Below are 23,489 nucleotides of genomic sequence, written 5' to 3' on the forward strand. Positions count from 1 at the left end.
GACGCCACCCCAGCAAGAACAGCAGCTCGGATTCGCATTCAAGGTGTGCAAATGCTGACTTCCAGCAACTACATCGGGGAGGGGTTACAACTTAAATGCTAGAGGGGGACACATTTTTCATCAGTGATACTGGGGGGCCACGCACTAGAAACACGCACTTCCTATATGGCAGTGTACAGTATTTGACTGACGTCACTCTACCAATCAAATTCTTCCACTTGTTGCACACAAGCGCCACCCTCTGGTCTGTCATCAGGACTGCAAAAGTCAAAGTCAGTTATGAACCGAAGTTAATTTGTTTTTTATGATGTATTTTTCTTTCATTAACAGGAAATACAAATAATATTGAAAACATGAAATATACATACTATAAGGAAACGTGTTGCTAGGCATACAAGCTGAGAGGATGAGTTCATGTGCAATTACTTTTAATAAATATTTTTTACTCGACTGCTTGATACCAAGAAAGAGGAAATCCTTTTAACCATGTGACTGATTATTTGATACACCTCAAACGGACAAAAAGTTGTAGACAGAAAGAAGGAAGCAACCTAATGAACGCAAACAAATCTCCAAAACAAATAAAAGTTCTCTGTTTTCAAATCCAAGCACTTGGATGGAGACGTCTCTGTCAAGTCCTGAAACCTGCACGAAGACGAGCACAGCAAATGGTGGACATGAATCCAGAGTCCAAGAACACGTGGAGTCCGTGTCAGCTCACTCACCGTGTGACGTCACGAGGAACTGGTCCCGGAACCTATACCAGGAACCGACTCGTTAGCAGTTTCGGCATCAGGTTCGGAAACGGTCTTTGAGGCCGGCTCGGGCTCGGAAGCGTCAGCAGCTGCGGAATGCAAAGATAGCGAGAGACGTGGAGCGTTTTTTTGCAAAGGTGGACATCGGACCTGGACAGGACTGCGAAGACGTTTGACTTACAAGCTGGAGCGTAGCAGTGGAAAGTTGCGACTTGTGATCCTGAATGTTGCCGGCAGGCAGGCCAACATTTGCATCCCTCACCTGGTGGGCTTTTGTAACGTTTGACGAGGAGCACGAGCAGCGGCGCCAGCAGAGCGAGGAGCGCCAAGGGGACAACAACGGCCAGCGTCACCTTAGTGGCGTCTTCCTCTTGACCAGACGTGAGAAGGAAGACGTGTGAATGACACGCAAGGATCACGTGCGTTTGCGCAAATGCGCGTGTGTGCGTGCGTGCGTGCGTCACCATGGTTACTCAGGATGCTTCTTCTGTCCAGCTTGGTGACCATTTCGTCCTTGACGCCGGCCAGCTGGAAGACGCATTCGTAGCGGCCCTCCGCGTCGGCCGGCAGCTCCGCTTTCAGGTGGGCCGTCGTCTGGAAGGTTCCGTCGTGGTTGGGGAGGAGCTCTCCGATCTCCACGTCCTCGTGGAGCTCCTCGCCGTCCTTCCTCCAAAACAGGGCGGACACCGACGGGTAGAAACCGCTGGCGTGGCACGTGATCGGCGACGAAGGCGTCTTCTGCAGCAGCGACACCACCGGCAGCTATGCCGGGCAAGGGATGGAGAAAATGTGTGAGAGGAACAAAGAAGGAAAGAATGAAAGGTGGGGAGAAAGTGAGAACATGGAAAATGGAGTGGAACGCATGAGAAGAGCAAAAATGTATAAAAATAACAGATGGAGAAAATTTGTGGGAGAATGACAGAGAAAAGATAGAGTGTGAAATTAGAAAGAGGGAGAGACACTCAGAAAGTTAAGAAAGAGCATGTGAGAGGAAGGAATGCAGCCATAATATCTGAGAGGACAAACATATTGAAAGTAGAAAAGATGGATAGAATGTGTAAAAATGCTAAATTTATGGATAATGTGTGTGAGAGGAATGAAGTTGGAGAACATTTGTTAGAGGAGAAAAGATGGATAGAAGTGAGAGATAAGAAACGTGAAGAGAATGCGCAAGAGGGCTAAATATGGAGAAAAGTGTAGGAGGAGAAAGATGGAGAATTTGTGTGAGGGTATAAAAATGGCCAAAATAATTCATAGTTCATAAAATGTGAGAGGACCTAAAAATGTTAGAAAATGTGTGGTGAATGGAAAGGACGTGTGAAAATAAGGAAAGTTATAGAGAATGTGTGAGATGAATAAAGATGAAAAAAGTAAGAGGAAAAATAGAGAACATGCGAGGTGAAGAAAATGGAGAGTGTGTGAGAGGGGCAAGGCAAGAGTGCATGTTGCCATGTCAGCCATGCTCCTCCAGGGGGCGTGCTGGTACCTGTTCTCATCAGGAAGTCCTTCCCAGAGCTCACATACTTCTTCAAGTAAAAAGGACAAATCTCAGAGTAATAAAACTTCAGGTGTTGATTCCCGACGTCGTCTTGGTCCCACTTGTGTTTGGTGACGACAGCTTGCGGCTTAACTGCGATCCATCTCAGTGTCGACAAGTCAAACGAGATGAAGTCTTCGCCGTCGTAACTGAGGTGTTGCCAACCGTCAACCTCGTCAGTCTCGTCGTCCCATTCGCAGCCATACATCTCCTGGAACATGTGAACACCTGACAAACACACAAAGCAACCTTACTTCTGCACATCCGACTTAAGAATGTGTGTGTGTGTGAATAGTTAAAGCAAAATGTATTCCCACATGAAATGTTGTTGTTAGAAAGTTGAATAAAAACAAACCTCCAGTTTGGTTGAAGCGCTCTTTAGCAATTTCAATGTTGATTTTGTTGACCTGCTCACTATAAATATTTTTCTGTGTCTGTGCCTCCCAGTAGTGCGGATCAACCTCGTTGATTTTGTTCATCCAGTCCTGTTTGGCTTTTGCTTTCCTGCTCTTGCTGTCGTAACGAACAATCAGAACGCCGTCAACATAACCAACAACCAAGTACGATGGCAAGTTTGGAATATGAGAGGACGCAGTTTGGAAATATTTGAGCGAGTGAAGCACTGAAAGAGAAAACAAAAACATTTCTGTTTGTTTTACATCCAAAAATCTTATACTATTTGAAATGATTGTCTAAAACTGAAACAACTATGACAGCTTTTTGATGAAACAATTGTTTTTATTGTTATTAAAACAAAGATTTGTCTTTTGCATTCATTTAAATAATTGATTTCAGCTCATTTTTACACACAAACACTTCCTTAATACACTCCATTTTGTTTTTTGTGTGTTCACGGTTCACTTACATTCGTTGAATGTCTATTAAAGTTCATTATTAGTTATTTTTACAACTTCGGCATGTTACAATTTTAATACGCTTGTCGAACATGTTTGCTTTACTTTACAGTTCCTTCATCACATATTTTGCATATGTCAGGTGATTAACTTTGCTACATTTTCCAATTGAACTATTCCATATTTGTTAATGGTCATGTTGGCGTATTTCCAAGTGTTGCACTGAAAAAAGTGATTCATTGGACTAAACTAAAAAAGAAAGAAAAAAAAAACTGTCCCGGTAATTTATTGTTGGGTCTGATATTACAGATCCCCTTAGTTACCCACCATGCACAAAGGAAAAAGGAGGCAGAAGCTGCTGTTTTGTCTTAATGCAACCGCGGCTGGGGAGAGAAGGGGAGACGGGAGACCTTAACTCACGCTCGGCTCCGTCCGACTCCCTCTCCTCCCCCGGCCACCTCGTCGCTTTTATTACAGTTAAGTTTCAGTTTCGTTTCATATAAACATGGTTAAGTTTCTGTTTTCATATGTCATGGAAAAACACAAAACAGTTTGAGAAAGTTGAGCCGCGCCTTAGGCGCCGCCTCTAAACGACAGTTGATAATATAAAAACATAAAAATATATACAGGATATTCTTTAAAATACACATAATGTTAAAACTACTGTTTTAAGCAACTTCACATTTATTACAGCTATTTTTTTTGTCTTTCTCATTATATTCATGATTTGGTTGAAGGGATTATTTTCAATTTAATGTAAATCAAATATATTTATTTTTCCCAAACAAAATAAAAAATGTTACATCCAAGTACATTTTTATTTTGGAAAAAACTAATTAAAGTCATGAGACTTAACTTACAATACTTGTTTTTATAGATTTAAATTTCATTTTTTGTCTAACTAGTAGGGGCACATACAACACATTATGCAAATAAACGTTTTTTTTTTTTAGCTCCCCTTTGTGAGTAAAATTTGACATTTTTAACTTAAAAAAAAACAAAAATAAAAACGTTTTATAGGGACAGTTTTCTGTTAATGGCAGTTTGTTATTTGACTACAAATGTTTTTGTTTTATTTCAATTAGCTTAGCAGGCTTTGTGGCACACAGCTAAGCACATCCACCTCACAGTTCAACAGTCCAAGGTTCAAATACAGCCTCCAGCAGGAACTTTCATACGTACATACGTTAATTGAACACTAAATTGTCCCTTGACGTAGTTGTTAGTTTATTACAAAGAAAAAAGTTTGCTTGGATACAACTTCTTTTTAATTTGGCTTAGGAAAAAATACATGCATTTGATTTCTATTAAATTGAAAAATATGTTTTCAGTTTCAACCAAATCATGATTATAAACAGAAAAAAAAGAATATTCTAGCTGTAACAAATAACAGCTTTTTAAGTTTTTCTTTTGTTTTTCTCAGTAAGATGTGGAAAAATTGGGAAAGTCAACTTGTGCACTTACCAGGCGTCACGCTGTGGATTTGCACAACCACCACAAACAATCCGAACAAGTTCATCGTCCACATCTTTTGCTCCTTTCAGTCCCGCGTCAAAGCAAACCAGAAGACGCCGCTCAAACCGATGACGTCACTTGAAAGCGTGGCGTCCTTAAATGAAGTCGAGTGTGCGTAAGAAGAGATGAAAAGCAGCACAGGTGTTTTTGGAAGTTTTGTGGTGAAACAGCGATGTTTTCCTTTCTGCTGCTCGGGAGCCGTTAAGAGGAAGAGGAAGTACCACAGAACGGTTGGCTAGGTGGAGGCAGAGATCAGAAATTGCCCACAAACTGAACCCGGAGCTGGCGCGTTTCTCGGCTTTCAAAATCCAAACATTCAGTCGTCGTCGTCGTCTTCTTGTTACTTTACACACGCATAGCCACGACAGTTGTTTGCCTCATAATGGACCGTTCAATAATTAGCTATCTATTGTCATCAACATAACTGCTAAAGGTTTGGTACCTGGGCCTTCATTGGGGATTCATCTACCTTTTTGACCCCCCCCCCCCCCAAAAAAAAAAACAGCACTCAAATATGATACAGCTAATAATTACAAATCAAATTCGTTAGAGTCCCATAGCTGATTTAAAATTGCGTGGGCTTGTGTTACTGATTCTGAAGGCTCCAGGCAGATTATATTGACATGGAGACGATCATCCACATACAATATTGGAAGCAAGCAATGCAGCTTGAAATGTGTATAATGTTGGGAAGAATAAAATAAAAATAAAAACATATATATATTTTTGCTTTATTTGGTGGTGACCTCTGTGTTTGCTGGGAAAATGTAAATATGTATTTTGTTTTTCAGACCTTTTATTGTACCCACCAAAGGCATGTTTAACGGCACGTTGCGCAATAGCGCCACCCGATGGCCTGTCATGATAACTGCTTTGACTTACTCTAATTGCTTAGCACGTCACAAAAATGACAGTGAGTCACACGAACTGAGAAATTGACAATGGTATCATTTGCGTCTAAAATAAAAAATACATTTTCATTATTTTACAGTTATTATTCATTTTATAATTTGTTTTATTAGCAGACCGGCTGAAAACATTTCTTCCCCATGTGTGTAGTTTTGAGAAGTGCAATCCAAGACCTTTTGACTCTGTGATTTACTTTGAAAAGCAGCCGTTTCCGCGGTAAGACCTGCCAGCCATCATGACAGGCCACCGGGGGGCGCTAGTTTGCAAAGCAGATTGGCGTTTGATCAAGCATGCACCTTGGGAATTAGTTCAACATGCAAAAAAAAATTGCAACTTTTTTTTTTTTTTACCATTGAAATACCTCTCAAAAAGTTACGGGGGAAAAAAATGTTGTCCAAATAGAGTGATTACCAGCCAGGAGATGGCTGCTTTTTTAAATTTTTTTTTTTTACTGTTCGAGATGATCCCAACAGGGATGGGTCCATGACATGAGGTCATTCTCAAACAGAGCCGCTTGCGCTCAACCCCGACTGGCAGTTAGCCACACAAAGAAGCACTGGACTGTGTGTGGACAGAGACACGTGGGAACCAAAGTGCTGACACTGTGAAGGCACGTACCGCTTAGTTTAATGTTTGTTTCTTATCTTGTTGAAACCGGTCTGCGGGAAAAATTTCCAAAGGACAAAGAGTTGCACTTTGTATGACATGAAATTTTTGTATCGTCTTTTTCTTCCCTTTTGCCTTTTTGTGGTTCATGGAAAACATTTGAAATTGAAACATAAAAAAACAAACAGACGTTTAGTGAAGAGGAAATGTACATTACGCATACAATATACACACTTAATATTAAAAAAAAATAAAAATGAATAGTATGTTGGCAGCAGTGTGCTGTCACAAGAATTTAGTAGGAAAAAGTGTTGAGTTGTGCCAAAAACCTGACCTTATAGTTACAGAGGTAAGAGGATTTTTATACATGAATTGGTTACAAAAACGAACTACAGCACCGTCATAACACTTAAAAAAGATGACAAATTATACATTTGTTTAAAATCCTACCAAATACTTGTGAAAAGGCCCATTGGAACACTTAATGGGATATTTTAAAGATAGTAAAGCAAAGTCTAAGATCACAACAGCCTGCGTAATATTTAACATTATATATTCATCAGCATGTTTGCTATTATTATACATTTTGAAAGCACTCGTTGCTACAGTAGGAAAGTGCACATGCAAAAACAACACAACCCTCCACTTCCGTTTGTATAAACTTTACATGTACTTTATAATGTACATTACAGTAATAATTTCCCAAAAAGCGCATCAATGTCTTCCTAATGGAAATTAACATTCGTCAGCATAATCATGCTTAATCCTTTTTGTATTCAGTGGTAAAAACATCACAACTGGCAACGTCCTTACGTGTTAGTATCAACTATTACTAAGTGAAGAAATAAAAACACTAAATTATGGCACAAGTTTACATTCAAAGGTGTCTGAAATAACCCAATGGTAGCAAGTTCTTAACTGGGCTTATCATACTTTCCTCATAATAGAAATATAACCGTATCATAACACACGTCTTTGATGAGTTGAGCCAGCGTGTGAATTTGAAATGGCTGACGGACACGCGACAGCACGATCAGCTGGCAAATAACCGGCAGTCATTTACCAACATTGTGTTTGAACAGTGTGTTTATCTGTTTCAAATACACCATGTGGACACAACCACTGTAATATACTTTAGGAGGGGGAGGGGCTGTTTTTGCTGTTCACATTCGTTATGACCCCTTGGAAAGGAGGTCATTAGAAAATGCTTGGAAGATCAGGTGACGTGAAGCACAGTGTATATTATGTTGGATTATTTAAAAAAATAAAAAATAATTGAATGATTTAAAGTTAACTTAATTAGTGTATATTAAAGATGCTAAATGTAAAATGCTAGGTAGTTGGTCCTGTCACACTCTATATGGCATAACGCAGGTTTTGGCGCCAAATCACTGACATATAAAACACATGTAAGCTATTACATACTGCATCCAAGTATGACCTGGTCAACCAAAATAGTTACTTAAAACTGCCTTTTACAAATAGCACCTTTAACAACTTCGTATTGTTTGTAGATCTTTACCATGAACGTTCAGGAACATTGTCGATTTTCTGTTAGCTATCATTTGTACAGCTTTTTTATATGGTAAATGTGTATGTAAGTTTAAAAAAAAAAAAAAAAAAGGTTCATAGTCTCAAAATAAATACGATTCAGTCATAATCTGATGGCAACTGGCCAAATAGTTTTCTCCGCTACCTTCCTTCAGCCCATCAGGAGTGAGTCCTCTCGCCCCTGCCCAGTTTCTTCGGCTCCTTGCTGGGCATGCACCAGTCGTCGGCCTCCGTGCTGGCCTGGTAGTGGCGCAGGGCTGACTTGTTGAACACGGGGAGCCTCTCCACCGACTCTGACGACAGGGCCTGTCCCGAGACATAATAACGTGTGAGGCGGCCGATACGTTCCGGGTTCCACTTCGTAAAGGTGTACACAAAATTTCGATCATCAAATCGAATGTTTTTTTTAATGGCGTTTTTAATGCCACTTAATAGTAATTTAACGCCCACATTGTGCTGCATATACGTGTACAAATATAAATACATATGTCTATATTGTTTATATACAATATAAGGGATGTGAGTCAATTACAAGTTGTAACCATAATTAATCACATATCTGTATAATAAAATATATTTTTCAAGTTTTTGATGCTCTTTGTTAATTAATGTGGACACATGTGGTTACGCAAAAAAAAATGCGGTTGTGTCTTTTTATTGATACAGCAATGTTTTTATGAGGTAATTCATGAAGTTAGAGTTACGGTTAAAGTGTGGAAGGAGTGTGAACGACTGAGTCATAGATTTGAGTTGAGGTCATTTTCTGCCACTAGGTGGCATTGTTGCTTCATGTTAGATGTTGGTGACAGGACAGTATATTTTATACAATTTATTTCAAATTTGAATGCCTCTCGACATCGTATTTAATGCTTCTGAGGCCTTAATTAAAGCAAATTCCATGCAATGACTTTTAATGACCCTGAATGCTGTTTTATTAGTTTGTAAATTGAAAATAACTATAATGCCTAACCCTTCGCACAATTTCCCTTCCACCATCTTGTGAGCGCGCATAGCTTACAAAAGGGCGCATCTGTTATCAGCTGCGACGGGTCTCGTATTACATTATTCCGTGATCAGCGGCCGGGTTATTTTGGACGGGTGACCACTTGCGCACGCGCTTGTCACCTTTAAGTATATGACAGCTGAAGTTCCGTAGCCCTCCATAGAGTAAAGCTGCAGGTCTCCTTGGAAATACTTGGCATAGAGACGGGAGATGGGGAGGCCGTAGCCAAAACCAGCCTGAGGGGGAGGGGGGGGCAGTTGCAGGTATGATTAAACAGCATTGGAGTAGCACACCAGTTGAAATTGTTAAATGGTATGAAATGACCTTTTATAAGCTACTTTACAAGCGCTTAAGTCTCACCAGGGGGGCGTTACGAGAGTTGTCTACATGTACAGGACTGGGAGCTGTGGAGTACATATAGCTGAAGAGACGCTCGATCTTTCTCAGCGGGACTCCGCCTCCTCTGTCAGACATCTATAAAATACGGTGAGGTGAGGGGACCAAAGATGGGCCGGCGAGGAAATGTGACGAGTTCATCTCTGGGGCAGTAAAGGCCGCGTGCACTTATTTACCTTGATGGTCAGGTCCTCGGTGCCCAGCGAGACGCGCACTTTGATGGCGGGCAACGACGGGCTCGTCTCGTGGGTTTCGACCGTCGCTCGCATGGCATTCTGACAGAGGGAAAGACAGTTTCTAACATTTAATTAATAATATTCATTAATGTTATTTATTTAGATGATTTATATATGTATATATTATTATTTATTTCTATATTTTATTTATTTATATTTAATTATAATTGTATTTATTTGTTATATAATTATGTATTTAATTTTGTTATTATTTGGCCTAAAAAAAAAGTGCTTACTGTACCTTGAAGAGCTCAAATAGCATATGGTAAAGATGCGATGGCACATAAACGATGTGGAGGGGCTGGTTCGGGCTTTTGGCTGTTCAAAAAAAATAATAATTAAGTCAACCATTAAACCTGTGGTAAATATACAAATATGACTCAATTCTGGAGGGGAAAAAAATCACTCAATTTTGTATGTAACAAATGCTTCTTTCAGACTTACAGTTGACTTGTGTGACTTCCATATCAGGTGAGGTCAGGTAATACTGCTCACACAGCATCTTTGATGTTTCATAAGCATCTTCATGTGGAAAACAATACGGGAAAATGCATGCAGAATAACACATTTACAGTATTACACTTTCAGTTTGGATGGAACCGGTTAACCCAATACAATAAATCCCAGCCATAAATCGAACGATAACATGTTTTGATACTCTACCCTTTAAACCAACTATAAAAATATGATTAAATGTAGGCAATAATCTGCGCAAGCATTAAACATGGGTTTGTAAAATAGACCCAAGGATCATCATTCATTACCTTTTACGACCTCTACAACGTCACAGGTGGGATCAATGCTGCCGATATGCTTGGGGTGCGCCGGGTTCACGCTGCCGTCGAAGATTAATGCTACGGAACGCAAAAAAAAAAAAAAAGGCTTATAAACATACGGACGGTCCTTCTCACCTCATCTCTAACCTCACTTTGAATGCTGTGATAATCCAATTATCCCTTGAACATTTCACCTGGACGTAACATAAGCGTGATGACGAACTCACTGATAATCACCAAGTGCTATACTGACTGTGCTGGTTCATGAGCATGCGCGTGGAGATGCGGCTCATGTAGAAGCGGTCCAGAAAGTACTGCACGTTCTGGTTGGTGACGGGGTCCACGCCAAAGGCCTCCTTGAACTCCACCACGCCCTGAGCCATCGTGGGCACCACGTTGTTGTGACGATTGCGGATTTGGACCAGGGTTTGCGTGAAGCTGAGGACAAAAAAACATGAGGGATGTAAAGTGCTGTAGGAGTACGTGATGTAAAATTAATAGTTAGCTAGCGTAAAGAGGCATTCTGTGTAAATACTGTAGAGAGAAAAATTGCACATTTTCTACACTTTTTATTTCTAATTTCTAGTTCCGGACCATAAAATGGCCACAATAGGGTGGCTGATACTCATATCAGCTACCGTTGTGAGTACCTTGAAATAAGACCCGGTATCGGCCTAATACAATACCTGGTATCGGTACTCGCCCATCCCTAGTCGATAGTGTAATTCAAGTTCCTTAATTTTGATAATGGACTACATGTGGACATGGAAGGTGCAAAATTTGATCACCAGCCACGGTAATCTAATGTTTACAGTGTAGTATAAAAATAATTACTGTACTAAACTCGTGGCAGCATTTCAATAACAACAAACTGGATCGTGTGCGTTTGGTGTAAATGCCTTACTTTGTCAGGATGTCCTTATCGTCTGGATCGTTCTCTACGAACTCTACAAGCTCCAACAAACTTTGTGAATACCTGTGGGAAGCAAAAAATAAACAACACTGAACATGGATTCAGATTGTAAGAAGTGGTTTAAAAAATATCAAAACACTGAAAATACAGTTTTGTCACAGTATTAGCATTTTAGAGTAAATGATACATCAAGTGCAGGCCAGCGAAGGAAGAAGCGTGCATATAATGCAGCTTGCAGAGTCACACACACAAGAGTGCTGAGAAAGTAGGTGAAAGGTGAACAATGCAATAACGTCGCTCTCGGGCTGACCATCAAATGACCCTCACTTTATTTCCTGTCATGGAAACATCTGGTGACCTAGAAACAGATCCTCATACAATGAACAAAACCCGAATCGGTTGCGCTCCTCGTTGACATCAACGCGTGACGGTACGTCGTACGGCACAAAGAGAAAGCCACCTAGGCCAAATACACATACTAAACATGCCATGAAGCGAATGGGGGTGGGGGGTGGGGGGGTCACTGCCAGACCTTTTCTCGTTGAAATGACTTAACAGAGAATGATGACAAAATAACAGTCAGACTGGAGCAAAGTCTGTCGTGGAGGATCGCTCGTACTAAACTTACTAATAAGTAGCTCAATTGTTACAAGGTAAAGGTTAGTGATGACATTTTAATCAAATGCATAATGTTAAAAGTACCAAAATTATGATTCTGAGGTCTTATTTGGATGTCCTGAAGGTAATTCATTGAACTTGCTCAACTTCAAGGAACGCGTACAGTAGATCAAATGCAAATTTAGCACCGAACTTTATGATGCTAAACTAAGGACTATAATTGTTGCGCAATCAATGCAATGAATGGTTTCGGGATGAATAGGGAGGAGAATAGCAACAACAAGTGGCAAGCTAAGATAACAAAATGAAATAAGACTGGCTCAACATCATGTTTGTGTAATCCTTAGATTTTTGTTACCTAGGCCATATGCTAAATTGCACCTTGATATGGGCGTGACTCAAACAGACACGCCTTTTTTAAGTTTATGGTCACTGTCAACAAAACATGTTTGTAGCTCTTCATGACAGTTTAATTCACAACATAAACAGCACATCACAAAAAAAGGTCAACAGAGTGCGTTTGACCTTGAAGCTGGGAATTCAAGCATCGGAATAAAAGGAGACACTATTCGTGTATCATACCAACTGGTGAGGAGCTTTAGGGAAGGAGTGCTGAGGAGCTTGTCCGGAAGGAAATCAATTTCCTTCATGATGTTAGCCAGCCTGACAGGGAGCTCCTGCCTCAGGAACACAAAGGAAGTCTTCTCACACGCATTGGCAGAGCCTGTAGTCACATGGGCCACACAAGAAAACTTAGCAAACAAACTTTGACCTCATTGTGTCAAATGATGATGGAGGTCTCGTTCCAAAGCACAATAGAACGCAACATTGTGCAACTTCAGCTGTTTATCAAGCAACAGGGTGAGCAAACTAAAGAACTATTTAATATAGTCTAATAACATTTCTCATGAAAAATACCACAGAAATGTACACAAAGTCCTTTTCATCAGCGCCTGTTGCCAGAATGCACAGCTGCCCTTGAAAGGTTGCATGACTGCAACAGAAACGACGGCCTGGAAACACTTACCGAAGTCAATGAATTGCTTCATTGACAAAGGCGACGGCGAGAACTTGGAAAACCTCTCCACTTGCTTCGGTATTCCGGCCGCTGAGCTGTTTTTCATCAAAAACTGAGCGAACTTCATTGTTGCTGTTGTCATGCGCAACTCTCCTTTCCTTCAACACATTCCAGCTTGCTGCTTTTTGCCTAGCAAAAACACAACGGAAGAAGGCCCTTCGTTAACATTGCGTATTAGGTGGTTATGAGAGCAAAATATTCCAGCAGGGTGCCCGCCTCGCATGTTTTGACCGTCCAAAAATGATGTTTGGACTGGACTGTTGTTGGGCGGAGACGACGACAGATTGACATTGAACCGCACCAATGGCCGCCATCTTTGCTGGGATAGGGGCGGGGCGAAAGGTACTTGATCGATAAACTAAACCAAACCAACAGACCACTGCTTCCCCCACCGGTAGAATGCTTCACGTGCACACACTACAGCAGTTATCGAAACCGACTTACCTGCAGTCAGTGAAATAAATCAATGCGCGCCACTAAAATACCATTTAGAAAGATAAACAGGGTGCACTCAGCCGAAATGATTGACAAGTAAAATAACCAATACCTGCACGAAAAGCTGTGACGTAATGTTATAAAACGTGTATAGTGTCCAATAGGAGAGTCAAAGACGGAAAGGAAGGCGGGACATAAATAGAAATATGTATAGAACAGTGGTCCCCAACCTTTTCTGTACCACGGACCGGTTTAATGTCTGACAATATTTTCACGGCCCAATCTAAAGGTTTAGCTGATAAAAACAAAATAAAATGACAAGAAAAAAACTGTGGTATTTTCTCTATAATAATAATGAACGTAAATCTACTGTGTAATCATGTGCAACTTTATTAACGGTGTCTTGAAGTGCGTCAAGTGAGACGGATGTAACAGACAGATTCCGGCCACTTTTCAAAATAAAACATCATTTTCGAAAAAAATAAAAATAATGCAATTTTTTCGTTCGGTACCAAATGACCCACGGCCCGTTACCAAATGACCCACGGCCCGGTGGTTGGGGACCACTGGTATAGAAAGCCGAGGCAGTCAAATCAGATTTTTTTTTTAATCCCAAAAGAAAATATCTGTTGTATTATTATTATTTTTTGTATTTATTCGATATCCTGCTAGTGTGCTGAATTGTCCATATCGTACTTATGATTTTTCACTAGTACCCCAACGCACAGTCTATAACGACTGATCTTACAGTTGTTTTTCCCTCTAGTGTATAACATCTCCGTGCACTAGTGGAATGACCATTTCTGATGACATTTCTGCGCCCCAGTAAAACAATATGTCACTTGAGGCAAAACTGTGCAAGGGTTGACATCTGCATGCTATTAGTACTTCGATTCAAGTGCTATATATTATCTAGTAGAGCATTATCAGCGCAGCTTTGCGTTAGGTTTTTTTAAATTAGTGCACAGAAATGTCATACACTAATTGAAAAAAACAACACGACATACACTCATAGTCATTCTATTGCATTGAATTGTCTTACTGCACATTGCCAAGACGCAGTAAAAATATGTTTTTCAAATCCCAGAAGTCAGAAGAAAATGTGTCTTGGAAAAAAACAGTATTCCATTCTACAGATGTCCACAAGATGGCAGTATAGCAAAAGCCATGACAACACGACAGCTCTTATCTGTGGAGGTGGGATTTCCTCATCCTCTTCCTCAGCATCATCCCTTTCCTCCGCTTCTGGACCACCTGCCTCATGTCTTATTAGAGTCATCTCCATCTGAAAATGCACCGAGCCAGCCGCTGCCATCTGTAAGCCTCGCGCACGGCTCACAAGACCATTTTGGTGGCTTTTTGAACGCCCCCCCTGCTTAAATGTCATTGAGATAAGGGATGCGTTGCAACCTCCGGGCGCAGCAGTGAGACAGCATCTTTTCCCGTGACACATCATTATCAACACGAGTTGACAAGGTATGAAGGGAGCGTTTTACAAACGTGACAATTAAAATGATGATGCGAGTTTAAGTGACTGCTTTGAGCTGCAAGCTGTGGATTTACATGGTAGTTAACATCTGCCTTCTGTTGGCTTTGCATGGTGAATTGCTATTAGTCAGCCTATTTGGAATTTGTATTCGAAATACAATTTATCCATCTCTATCTATCTAGCGCATCTATTAGAAGACCATGTCGGACAAAAGTGACCTAAAAGCAGAGCTGGAGCGCAAGAAGCAGCGCCTCGCCCAGATCAGAGAAGAGAAAAAGAGGAAAGAAGAGGAGAGGAAGAAGAAAGAGGTAGCTAAAAATGTAAGTAGGCTGCACTGCATTGAAGTCAACACACCTGTAAGTCTAAATCTATTTTGGGATTCTCCTGCGCAGGTAGAGAGCCAACAGAAGGCGGAGGCGACTTTAGAAGACTCCGACTTGGACCGCAAGCGCCGAGAGACCGAGGCCCTGCTGCAGAGTATCGGCATTTCACCCGAACCTCCTTTAGGTCTAGACGTCTTAATAAAAGCATGCTGTAAAGATACAGTACTTTGTCTTAAGTCTTAAGGTTATACTTACGTATCATCTTCCTGTGCTCATTTCTAATAGATTAGTTCACTTGTGGTCTATTACTGTAACAACGCCTCATAATTGGGAAGCCATCTTAAAAAGCTGAGCTGTAGCATTAACACGAAATTAAAACAGCTGTAGCATTAACAATGAATGCTAACGGCACATCTTTGTTATGCGAAACTTGCATTTTCATATTTTTTTCAGTGCCAAATCCTTTGTCCCCATCCAAGTCAATGAGCACGCCCAGTGAAACGGAGAGCCAGGATTCAGCTGATAGTGGAGCAGCAGGCAGGTATGGCGCAGTTGAATTTCTTAAAATCCATCAGGATGTTACAATGTCATGACAAAATCCATTACTACCCTCATTAGATTTTATTTTGACGCATATTCTCTCTTGTCTTGCTTTGTTAAATGCATCACAGATTTAGGTAAGAATGTGTGCGACGTGGCGAGGTTGTGGTGTTTTGCATGTCTGTAATTGGATGACCACTGGACACATGTAAAGGCCTCAGCTGCTATGGATTTTGCACATATTCAGTTGGCTTGCGGATGCATTTAAAACCAACTATGATGTACATTTTGAAGGCAGAAAGCACGATATATAGAAAAAAATGTATAGTGTGTTTTACAATAATAATTAGCTATCTGTATATTTTCAATTGCGTATGTACATGTGGCTAAAAAGCAAAGTGTGGGGAGCCTCTGCTACAAACTACAGCCACAATAACAAATCATTTTGTATTGGATTTCTTTAGTTGAACAGGTGTCCCTAATAAAGTGCATAAAAGTAATCATCAAGCCAGCAACTGTTGAGGTCAACGTGTGAGTGAAATCACGATCGTCATGAGTGTTATGTGTCACACTGGAGTCGCCACGGGTGGAATCGGGCTCAAATATCATAAAGTTGCCAGCGTTGAGAACTGGTTTTCGCTTTTCATGAGTCAATTTGACAAATTGAGTGAGTTGCCTCCAGTTGTACACACCCTGCACAATAGTGTGTCATTTTGAGCATCTCCATTTTGTGGCTGTGTGTGTGTGTGTGTGTTCGCTTCATAGGTCAGGTTTCTCAAAAAGCAAGTCAGAAGTACAAAGCTCAAGGTAAGCAAATCTCCTGGCAATCATAGGAAGCCTGTTCTCAACAGAAGAGGCACCTATTGTGTTGCCATCGTGATTTATTTGGATCAAAACACAGCAGTGACAGCCCCCCCCCCCTTTTTTTTTCATTCCTTTGCACTCTGCCGGTGACTTTTTCCTCAAGCCTGGCCGTCTCCCTCAATTTGTAAAGATCGCCGTCGCTTGAGCCTTATCAGAAATTGACAACCGCTGCCATCACGGTTACTGTAAAAACGGCCATTCTGGCAGCTTAATGAAATGGCACAGGCTGAAGGTCTGATGGGTGCACTCGGTGGCCATGAAACGGTATCATCAACACGGGAAGTCTGATTGGAAGTGTTACTTTTCGCAAATGGTAGATCTCAGCGCCAGCTTGCCATCACACACTTAACTTCGTATTCCCCGGTTACAAAAAGACTCCTTTTCACATGATCATCGTAAATGGCAGGTGCGTTATCGCATATGTATGTCAATCATGCTCATGCCCATCAAAGATGTCGATTTTGATGTTTATGTGCTGCATTTGATGATGAACACGTACAGTGGATATAAAAAAAAAAGTCTTCGAACCTTAGTTTCATTTACTGTTTTTGTGATGATGATAAAGAGAAATTATTTCAAACCTTTTTAACACGAGTTTGAATGTGATCGCTTAATTCTCAACACAGACAGACAGCCATAACAAGGGTGTGTACACTTATGCAAACAGATTTTTGTTTTTCCAAATTAGTTGTACACATTGGGTCACAATAATGATGGTAATTTATTTATTTGATTAATTATTTATTTCCGTCACAAAAACCTGATATTTGGACGACGTGTAGACTTTTTATATCCACTGTAAATACACTGGGCTGTGTCAGTTCATTGATGGCTTGTATGCTCTTTCACCCCCTCTGCTGGTGATGTCAGGACACTGCAGTGGGACACAGACCCCTCTGTGCTGCAGCTGCAAGCTGATTCTGAGCTTGGGTATGTCATCTAAAAAAAATAAATAAATAAATAAATAAATAAATAATAATTATATATATATATATATATAGAAACAATAATAAATAAATAATAATAATAATTAAAAAAATGTCTCCATAGAAACGCATTACAAAAATGACACTCAATTAAACTTAACAACTAATAATGAAATGCAACTTGCTTAAGCACCTTTCTCTGTGAACCAGGCGGCGGATGCAGAAGCTGGGGGCCTCCAAGATCACACAAGTTGATTTCCAACCTAAGGAGATGGTCTTGTACAGCAAGGAGACGCAAACGCCGCAGACCGCCCATCTATCCGAAGGTGAACGTTTGTGCGTCTCTGTGCGTGCATGACTAATTCAAAGCAAACATTTTTTCTGACAAGACTCCCACAAGTCTTACGTTCAGGCAAACTTTTTTGGAGGAGGGGCAATTTAGATATTCGCAGGGTTTAAGCGGGGCGCCAAAAGTTAAAGGCAAGTAGTTTCATGTTGCAGTAAACTGTCGACTTTGGGTGGTTGAATTTGATACTCCTTCGGTTAGCCCAGTTCACAGCCTGTAAACCTGGAGGGACTTAAAGATCGCACAAAAACACAGAAGAGGGCAGAAAGACAATGTCTGCCTGTCAATTGTTGTGTCTTCCAACATAGCACGTAACGGTTCTGACTCCTGGTCATAAGTAGAAACAGAAAACGGACCCGAAAATGATTCCCGATGTGTTTGGGAGCGCTTCAGCGTATGCGTGTTGTCGGCAAACTAAGAAGTACATTTCTATAACTGTGTTTACATTTTCATTGAGGCGTGTGAGGTTTTGTGTGTGCATGCATGTCAAGACGTGTGCACATTATTTTGCACTGCCGAGTCTAAACACATCCATATGGTCAACGCCAAGGTTTAATATTGCACAAGATTTTGCAAAGTAGGCATATTTTACAAATTATTTTTTTTTTTGGATGATGTTAACGAAGGGAAAGGTGAAGGACACATAGACAAAGTCGATCTTCCTCACTTGAGCTCCAACATGCTAATTCCGCGTGAAGTCCTACTAAATGAGTGATTTTCAAAGTGTGGTTCACTGGCGCCCTCAAGTGGCACGCAAGAGAATCACTGCCCAAGCGCAGTAAAGTTCAGTTGTGTTTAACTTTTAAGAAGACTACATTTGTGCGGAAGCGTGGAACTGCCAATTTGGAGTAAACATTTTTGACTGGCAAATATTAAATTGCATTCAAATGTACTTGTAGGCTAAATGCTAAAAACGTAGCATTTTTTCCCCATATAATGCCACTGGGTTTGGATTTGCACTGCAAAAACAATGTTTTTAAATAGCATTTGACCTACATTCTAACAATAACTTTGAAAATTAAGTAAGAAAACAATGTTTATTTGCAACTTTTATTCTGATATTATGACATGTACATGGCCAGCGGCATTATGGGAAGAAATGGAAAATGGAAATCATGCACTGCAGACATAATAATAAATCATAAAAATATTGTATTGGCATAATGTAGGCTAAATGCTAAAAAAAAAATAATGGCTTGCACATGGCCAGTGGCATTATGGGGAAAAAAAGCCAGTCAAAAATCTTTACTTTGTATTGGCAAATCCACGCATCCGCATATTTGCATCTAATCTGTGAGAACTGTTTCTTTTGAAAAAAAAATATTTAGCTACATATTTTTAATTTAACATTAATGTGCAATAATACATTTTGAACACTTAGATGCTACTGTATTTTAATGGTGGTCACGGCGGTGGCATGTGGAGAGCCAAGGATTTCTTTGTGGGTAGCAAAATATGTGAGAACCACTTTCCTAGACCTCGGCACAGTACACAAAAATACCAGTTTTAAGATTATTACAACATTTTGTTAATACAGCTACGGTACGGGATATGATTTTTTGTGCAGGTGTACCTAATATTGTGGCCAGTGAGCTTATATCCAGTCTATTGTATGCCTGCGCGCACATTGCATTCACGTGCTATTCAGTGCCTCCGCATGTGGCGATGAACTATTCCTAGATCTGTCAAGGAAATAGGAGGGGCAAAGGCGGGATGCTGATGAGGGCAGACGTGCGTGTGTGTGTGTGTGTGTGTGTGTGTGTGTGTGTGTGTGTGATTGTTGCTGGTAGAAAGGGGGCACTGGAATCCACACCAGACCATCTATTATAATGACAGGAAGCAGGAAGTACAACCCCTCCAGTCACATGGCTGCCAGCTGTCTTAGCAACTCGAGGGAGGAAGATAGAGATGATAGAGAAGGAGTGTGTGTGTGTGTGTGTGTGCGTGTGTTTAAGAGAACATCTGGGAACCAGAACAGAGCCGTACTGGTCTACGGGGTTCTGACCTTGCCCTTAGGAGACCTTTCTTTGCAGATGACTACAAAGTGAATGTAGGTGGAGGAAAGATGGAGAGAGAAAAAAGTGATGTTGCCACCTGTCTGTGTTTGTGGCTGTCTGGATGTGTGTTTGTTTTAGTTCAGATTTTGTTGATTGCAATACTGACTCGTAACACAAACAAAGGCTTTTAGCTTGTTGCCGCCAGTCGGAAGTTGAGGCTCGAGTAGCGGATAAGCTATAAGCTATGCTAATTTTGGTATTGCTAGATACTGCTAGACAGACTAGAACGGTGAATCTTACTTGCAAGATATGGACTGCTTTGTATCAGCTGCTAGTCATGAGTCTGAGTGACCAAAGATCACATGCGGTGTTCCACAAGGCTCCATTCTTGGACCACTACTATTCTACATTCTGGCTGCGCCTTGCTCAGATTCAACTTCTGACCTCTGTGTGATCTCTATTAAATGTTATTAGGGCCAAATTTCCCCTGATGATCTTAATGACATTAAAGAAAATCATCAATATTGACATTGTGTGGAGCTTCTCATAATCACTTTAAGTGCTGATGGTTGAGTCAAGATTATCAAGGTTTCATCTCCTCATGAACTTTTGACCTCTTCCACGAGCGGTTTGCAAGTTTGCGTTTGGGCCTGCATGCTGAGTTGAAGTTGTGTGTTCTCAATATTCACATTAAGGCTCGCGTGTGTAAAGTTTGTGCATACACTTTCTCTGGAATGAAATAATGAGACTTCTCACTTCCGAGACCAATTGGATTCTCTATAACCATAGTGAGTAGCCGTCTATGTGCGCTCTTTTTCCCAATAGCCGCTCAGACATCGCTCTGTCCCGAGTGTCCATTGTGTCGGTCAATAGGATTAGGCCTGCAGTCACGGCTAGCTAAAGTTATTTACTGTTTTCTTAATGGATTTGAATGGGCATGATTGTCGGTGCTTGCCTTGGGACATGGCGGAAAAAGAAAGTAGGGTCTAACGTGGTGTGTGATAGTAAACTTAATATTCTGAGGTCAAACAAAGTGTGAGTGAATGGTGGTCTGTCCGTACTGAAGTGGTTTCGATAAGAGGCTCATTTGAAATAGTTTGTGATACATCTATTTGTGTATTTTCATACAAAACAAGGGTTAAGACACAAACTTGAATGGCACGTAGTGTTTGGATCTCTTCCAAAGTAAAAATACGCAAGATTTCGATACCTGGAAAAAGTAAAAAGACTTGAACAAGTCCTTTTACTGGCAGCGTTACACGTACAAGAGTGTCTAGAAAAGTGCTATACAAATCCGATGCATTATTATTATTATTATTAAAATGACAGTATATGTCAAGATAGTCCACAGAGGGAAAAGTAACCATAAATGACCCACACGGTTCCGCTTATATTTGAGCTAGTATATATGTATTTTTTTTTGAGGGGGGTTAATATTATGAGAATTTTTTTTTGCAAATTTGCCACTTTATAATGTTGCAAATTTACAACTTTTTTTCTCACAAATTTGCCACTTTATGAAGTGCAAAAAATAGCATATATATATATATACATACATACATATATATATACATACATATATATACATACATACATATATATATATATATATATATATATATATATATATATATATATATATATATATATGTATATATATATTTATTTATATATATATATTTATATATATATATGTGTGGCCCTAATACGCTGTCGTAGGTTCATGCCAAATAAAAAATCAAACAAATAAATACAAATAAAAAAATCTGAAAATGCTAACTTTTGATTTGAATGAAACTTTGTGTACTTGTTGAAATTGATGGCACAGCACTAAAATCTCAAATTTTCAGTTATTCAAGGCAGGGGTTTGGGAGCTACAGCCCGCCGAAATTTGACTGGTTGGACCTTCATTTCGAAGATTGGTGCATATTTTAGTAACATGACCTTTAGATTTGTAATTTGACCTTGAAATTGACCTTGTGGATCACATAGCCTTATTTTTTTTTTAACGACATGTAATCTCTCACATGTTCTCTGAAACAATATTTAAAAAATAGTAAAATTTCAATGAATAGTTAATGAATATCTAAGGATATGGATACTACACGCCCCTTTTTGCGGAAAATACTAAAATAAAAAGATTTAAAAAAAATTAAAACCTGTATCAACTGACCTCCAATTTTGGTTAAACCTACTGAGTGATTTGTCATAGAATGGTTCCCAAAATACAAAGGCACTATTGTTCTGTTCCAGCAGGTAGTTGGCACTTTCCCAATGTCCCACCTCAAGCAAAGTGCAGAAAATTAAACAAGTGCGGTCACATGTCCAAGATCCAATTGTGATTCCTGTGTTCACCTTGCCACATTTCAAGCCATGCTTCGTGCCTGGATACAATTAAACGACTATTAGTTCAGAATGAAGCATTGTATAATGCGTCATGAACAATTACACCAATTCTGTATTTTTAGATATTTTTTCTCTCAGTAGCATATCTTCAATTAAAAAAAACATTTGGCATGTTTAATGCATTTCGACACATGTGCAGAGCCCGAGACTTGACGTCATGAAAGCCCCAATGTGGCCAACTTTTCAATATAACAAAGACTTGCTTCTCCCCTCACAGCATCTTCTTGGGGCCAGCCAGTGGCCGTGACCACAGTTAATGCCGCTACTTCAAATCAAGCGATCCCAGTCTGCAGATAACTATCTGAGCGGGTACTTATACTTGGGATGTTGGCAGGAGATGGAAAGGTCAAGGAAATGGAAGGCATGCAGTTGCGCACGTATCCATGTGTGCGGGTCAGCGCGGGAAAAAAACATTGGCTAAATCAAATTTAGCATGAATGGAAGCCATTTTGTAGCCAGGATAGACATGAAATATTAGTCCTCTATTGGTTCTGCTTTATAGAACAAAACTACAAAATAGACTTCCTGAAAAGCAGCTTGGGAGTCCCTTTCCAGCCCGAGGACCAGCGGACTTTCAAGACACCGGCGGAAACCCCGAGTTATGATTCCATCTGTAATTGTTTGCAGTGAACCGCAAGGCAGGCCATCAGCAAAACAGCTCTCTGTGTGTTCTAATGTGATATTGCAAGTTTGGAAAAACCCTTCGTCGGGGGTTAAAAGTTCACAGAAAAAAAAAAATCTGTCTGTATGACTCTCTCTTATCGTGATTTCTGGACCATTAGTTTTCACGGTCTATACAGTTTCAGTACAGTTGGTCAGCAATTCACTGCTTAAGTACATTCGCATCAAGAAGAGGTTTGGTCTGGAGGGGGAAAAAAAGACTTTACAATATCTAACCTGTAAGGACACATTCAACGCAATCACCATGAAAGGAATTGAGTTCCAGTGACAAGCGAGCACACCGACCACCCACATCCTGGTCTCTAGTACTGTAATCCTGTAATCTGATCAATCCAACAAGCTAAATGGAAAATGTATGAAGGGATCCTAAACAATGGCAGCACATTGGGCTGATTACACTGTATAGAGGACCCGTAATGTTAAAGACACCAATTTACAGTGAAACTTCTAATTTGTAGTTTGGAACAATTTTTGTCCATGAAGTGAACTGCAAGTCAAATTTGAACATTCCTAACTGTTTAAATTAAAAATAAGTTACCTGTTATTCTTAAGACATAAAAACAATAATATATTACATCAAATAGAGTGTTACTGCCTCTAGTGGTGCGCAAAAGAATCACTTTACGGTCAACCTACAGTCTTAAAAATGTTCACATTTCATCTTTAAAAGGGAAGTCAACCCCAAATTTTTCTTTACAATAATATATATTTTCTGATTAATATTACGTATATGGA

General features: G+C 40.1%; 3 protein-coding genes across 7 annotated transcripts in view; 1 reads left to right on the plus strand and 2 right to left on the minus strand.

Annotated features, from left to right (window-relative positions):
* Window positions 1–273: 273 nt before the first annotated feature.
* LOC144036984 (class I histocompatibility antigen, F10 alpha chain-like) lies at window positions 274–4,835 on the minus strand. Its single transcript, XM_077548045.1, has 7 exons — window positions 4,611–4,835; window positions 2,648–2,914; window positions 2,242–2,520; window positions 1,220–1,519; window positions 937–1,125; window positions 726–844; window positions 274–645 (listed from the first exon to the last, which is right to left on the minus strand). Exons 1-6 carry the CDS (start codon window positions 4,672–4,674, stop codon window positions 735–737), a joined length of 1,209 nt encoding a protein of 402 aa, XP_077404171.1. The 5' UTR covers window positions 4,675–4,835; the 3' UTR covers window positions 274–645; window positions 726–734.
* Window positions 4,836–6,164: 1,329 nt separating this feature from the next.
* On the minus strand, window positions 6,165–13,053 carry pdk4 (pyruvate dehydrogenase kinase, isozyme 4). Of its 3 annotated transcripts, XM_077549331.1 has the most exons (11): window positions 12,697–13,053; window positions 12,252–12,393; window positions 11,043–11,114; window positions 10,392–10,576; window positions 10,127–10,216; window positions 9,807–9,884; window positions 9,604–9,680; window positions 9,303–9,401; window positions 9,091–9,204; window positions 8,853–8,966; window positions 6,165–8,033 (listed from the first exon to the last, which is right to left on the minus strand). In XM_077549331.1, exons 1-11 carry the CDS (start codon window positions 12,827–12,829, stop codon window positions 7,887–7,889), a joined length of 1,251 nt encoding a protein of 416 aa, XP_077405457.1. In that variant the 5' UTR covers window positions 12,830–13,053; the 3' UTR covers window positions 6,165–7,886. The 3 variants fall into 3 exon arrangements, 2 of the variants coding, with proteins under 2 accessions (XP_077405457.1, XP_077405458.1); XR_013288993.1 differs by lacking the exons at window positions 6,165–8,033; window positions 8,853–8,966; window positions 9,091–9,204; window positions 9,303–9,401 and having other exon boundaries at window positions 9,611–9,680; window positions 10,376–10,576; XM_077549332.1 differs by lacking the exons at window positions 6,165–8,033; window positions 8,853–8,966; window positions 9,091–9,204; ... (1 more) ...; window positions 9,604–9,680; window positions 9,807–9,884 and having other exon boundaries at window positions 10,143–10,216; window positions 10,366–10,576.
* A 1,317-nt stretch (window positions 13,054–14,370) lies between these two features.
* Window positions 14,371–23,489, plus strand: part of dync1i1a (dynein cytoplasmic 1 intermediate chain 1a) — a 38,930-nt gene continuing 29,811 nt past the window's right edge. The window contains exons 1-7 of one of the 3 annotated variants that reach the window (XM_077548259.1): window positions 14,385–14,499; window positions 14,574–14,658; window positions 14,854–14,991; window positions 15,064–15,178; window positions 15,448–15,535; window positions 17,269–17,328; window positions 17,535–17,650. In XM_077548259.1, coding sequence (XP_077404385.1) covers window positions 14,872–14,991; window positions 15,064–15,178; window positions 15,448–15,535; window positions 17,269–17,328; window positions 17,535–17,650 — 499 coding nt within the window. In that variant the 5' untranslated portion in view covers window positions 14,385–14,499; window positions 14,574–14,658; window positions 14,854–14,871. Of the gene's footprint in view, window positions 14,659–14,853; window positions 14,992–15,063; window positions 15,179–15,447; window positions 15,536–16,286; window positions 16,342–17,268; window positions 17,329–17,534; window positions 17,651–23,489 lie in introns of those variants that run through there. The other 2 variants (XM_077548260.1, XM_077548261.1) reach the window with 2 other exon arrangements.

The sequence above is a fragment of the Vanacampus margaritifer genome, chromosome 17 (assembly GCF_051991255.1).
Source record: "Vanacampus margaritifer isolate UIUO_Vmar chromosome 17, RoL_Vmar_1.0, whole genome shotgun sequence".
Classification (NCBI taxonomy): Eukaryota; Metazoa; Chordata; class Actinopteri; order Syngnathiformes; family Syngnathidae; genus Vanacampus; species Vanacampus margaritifer.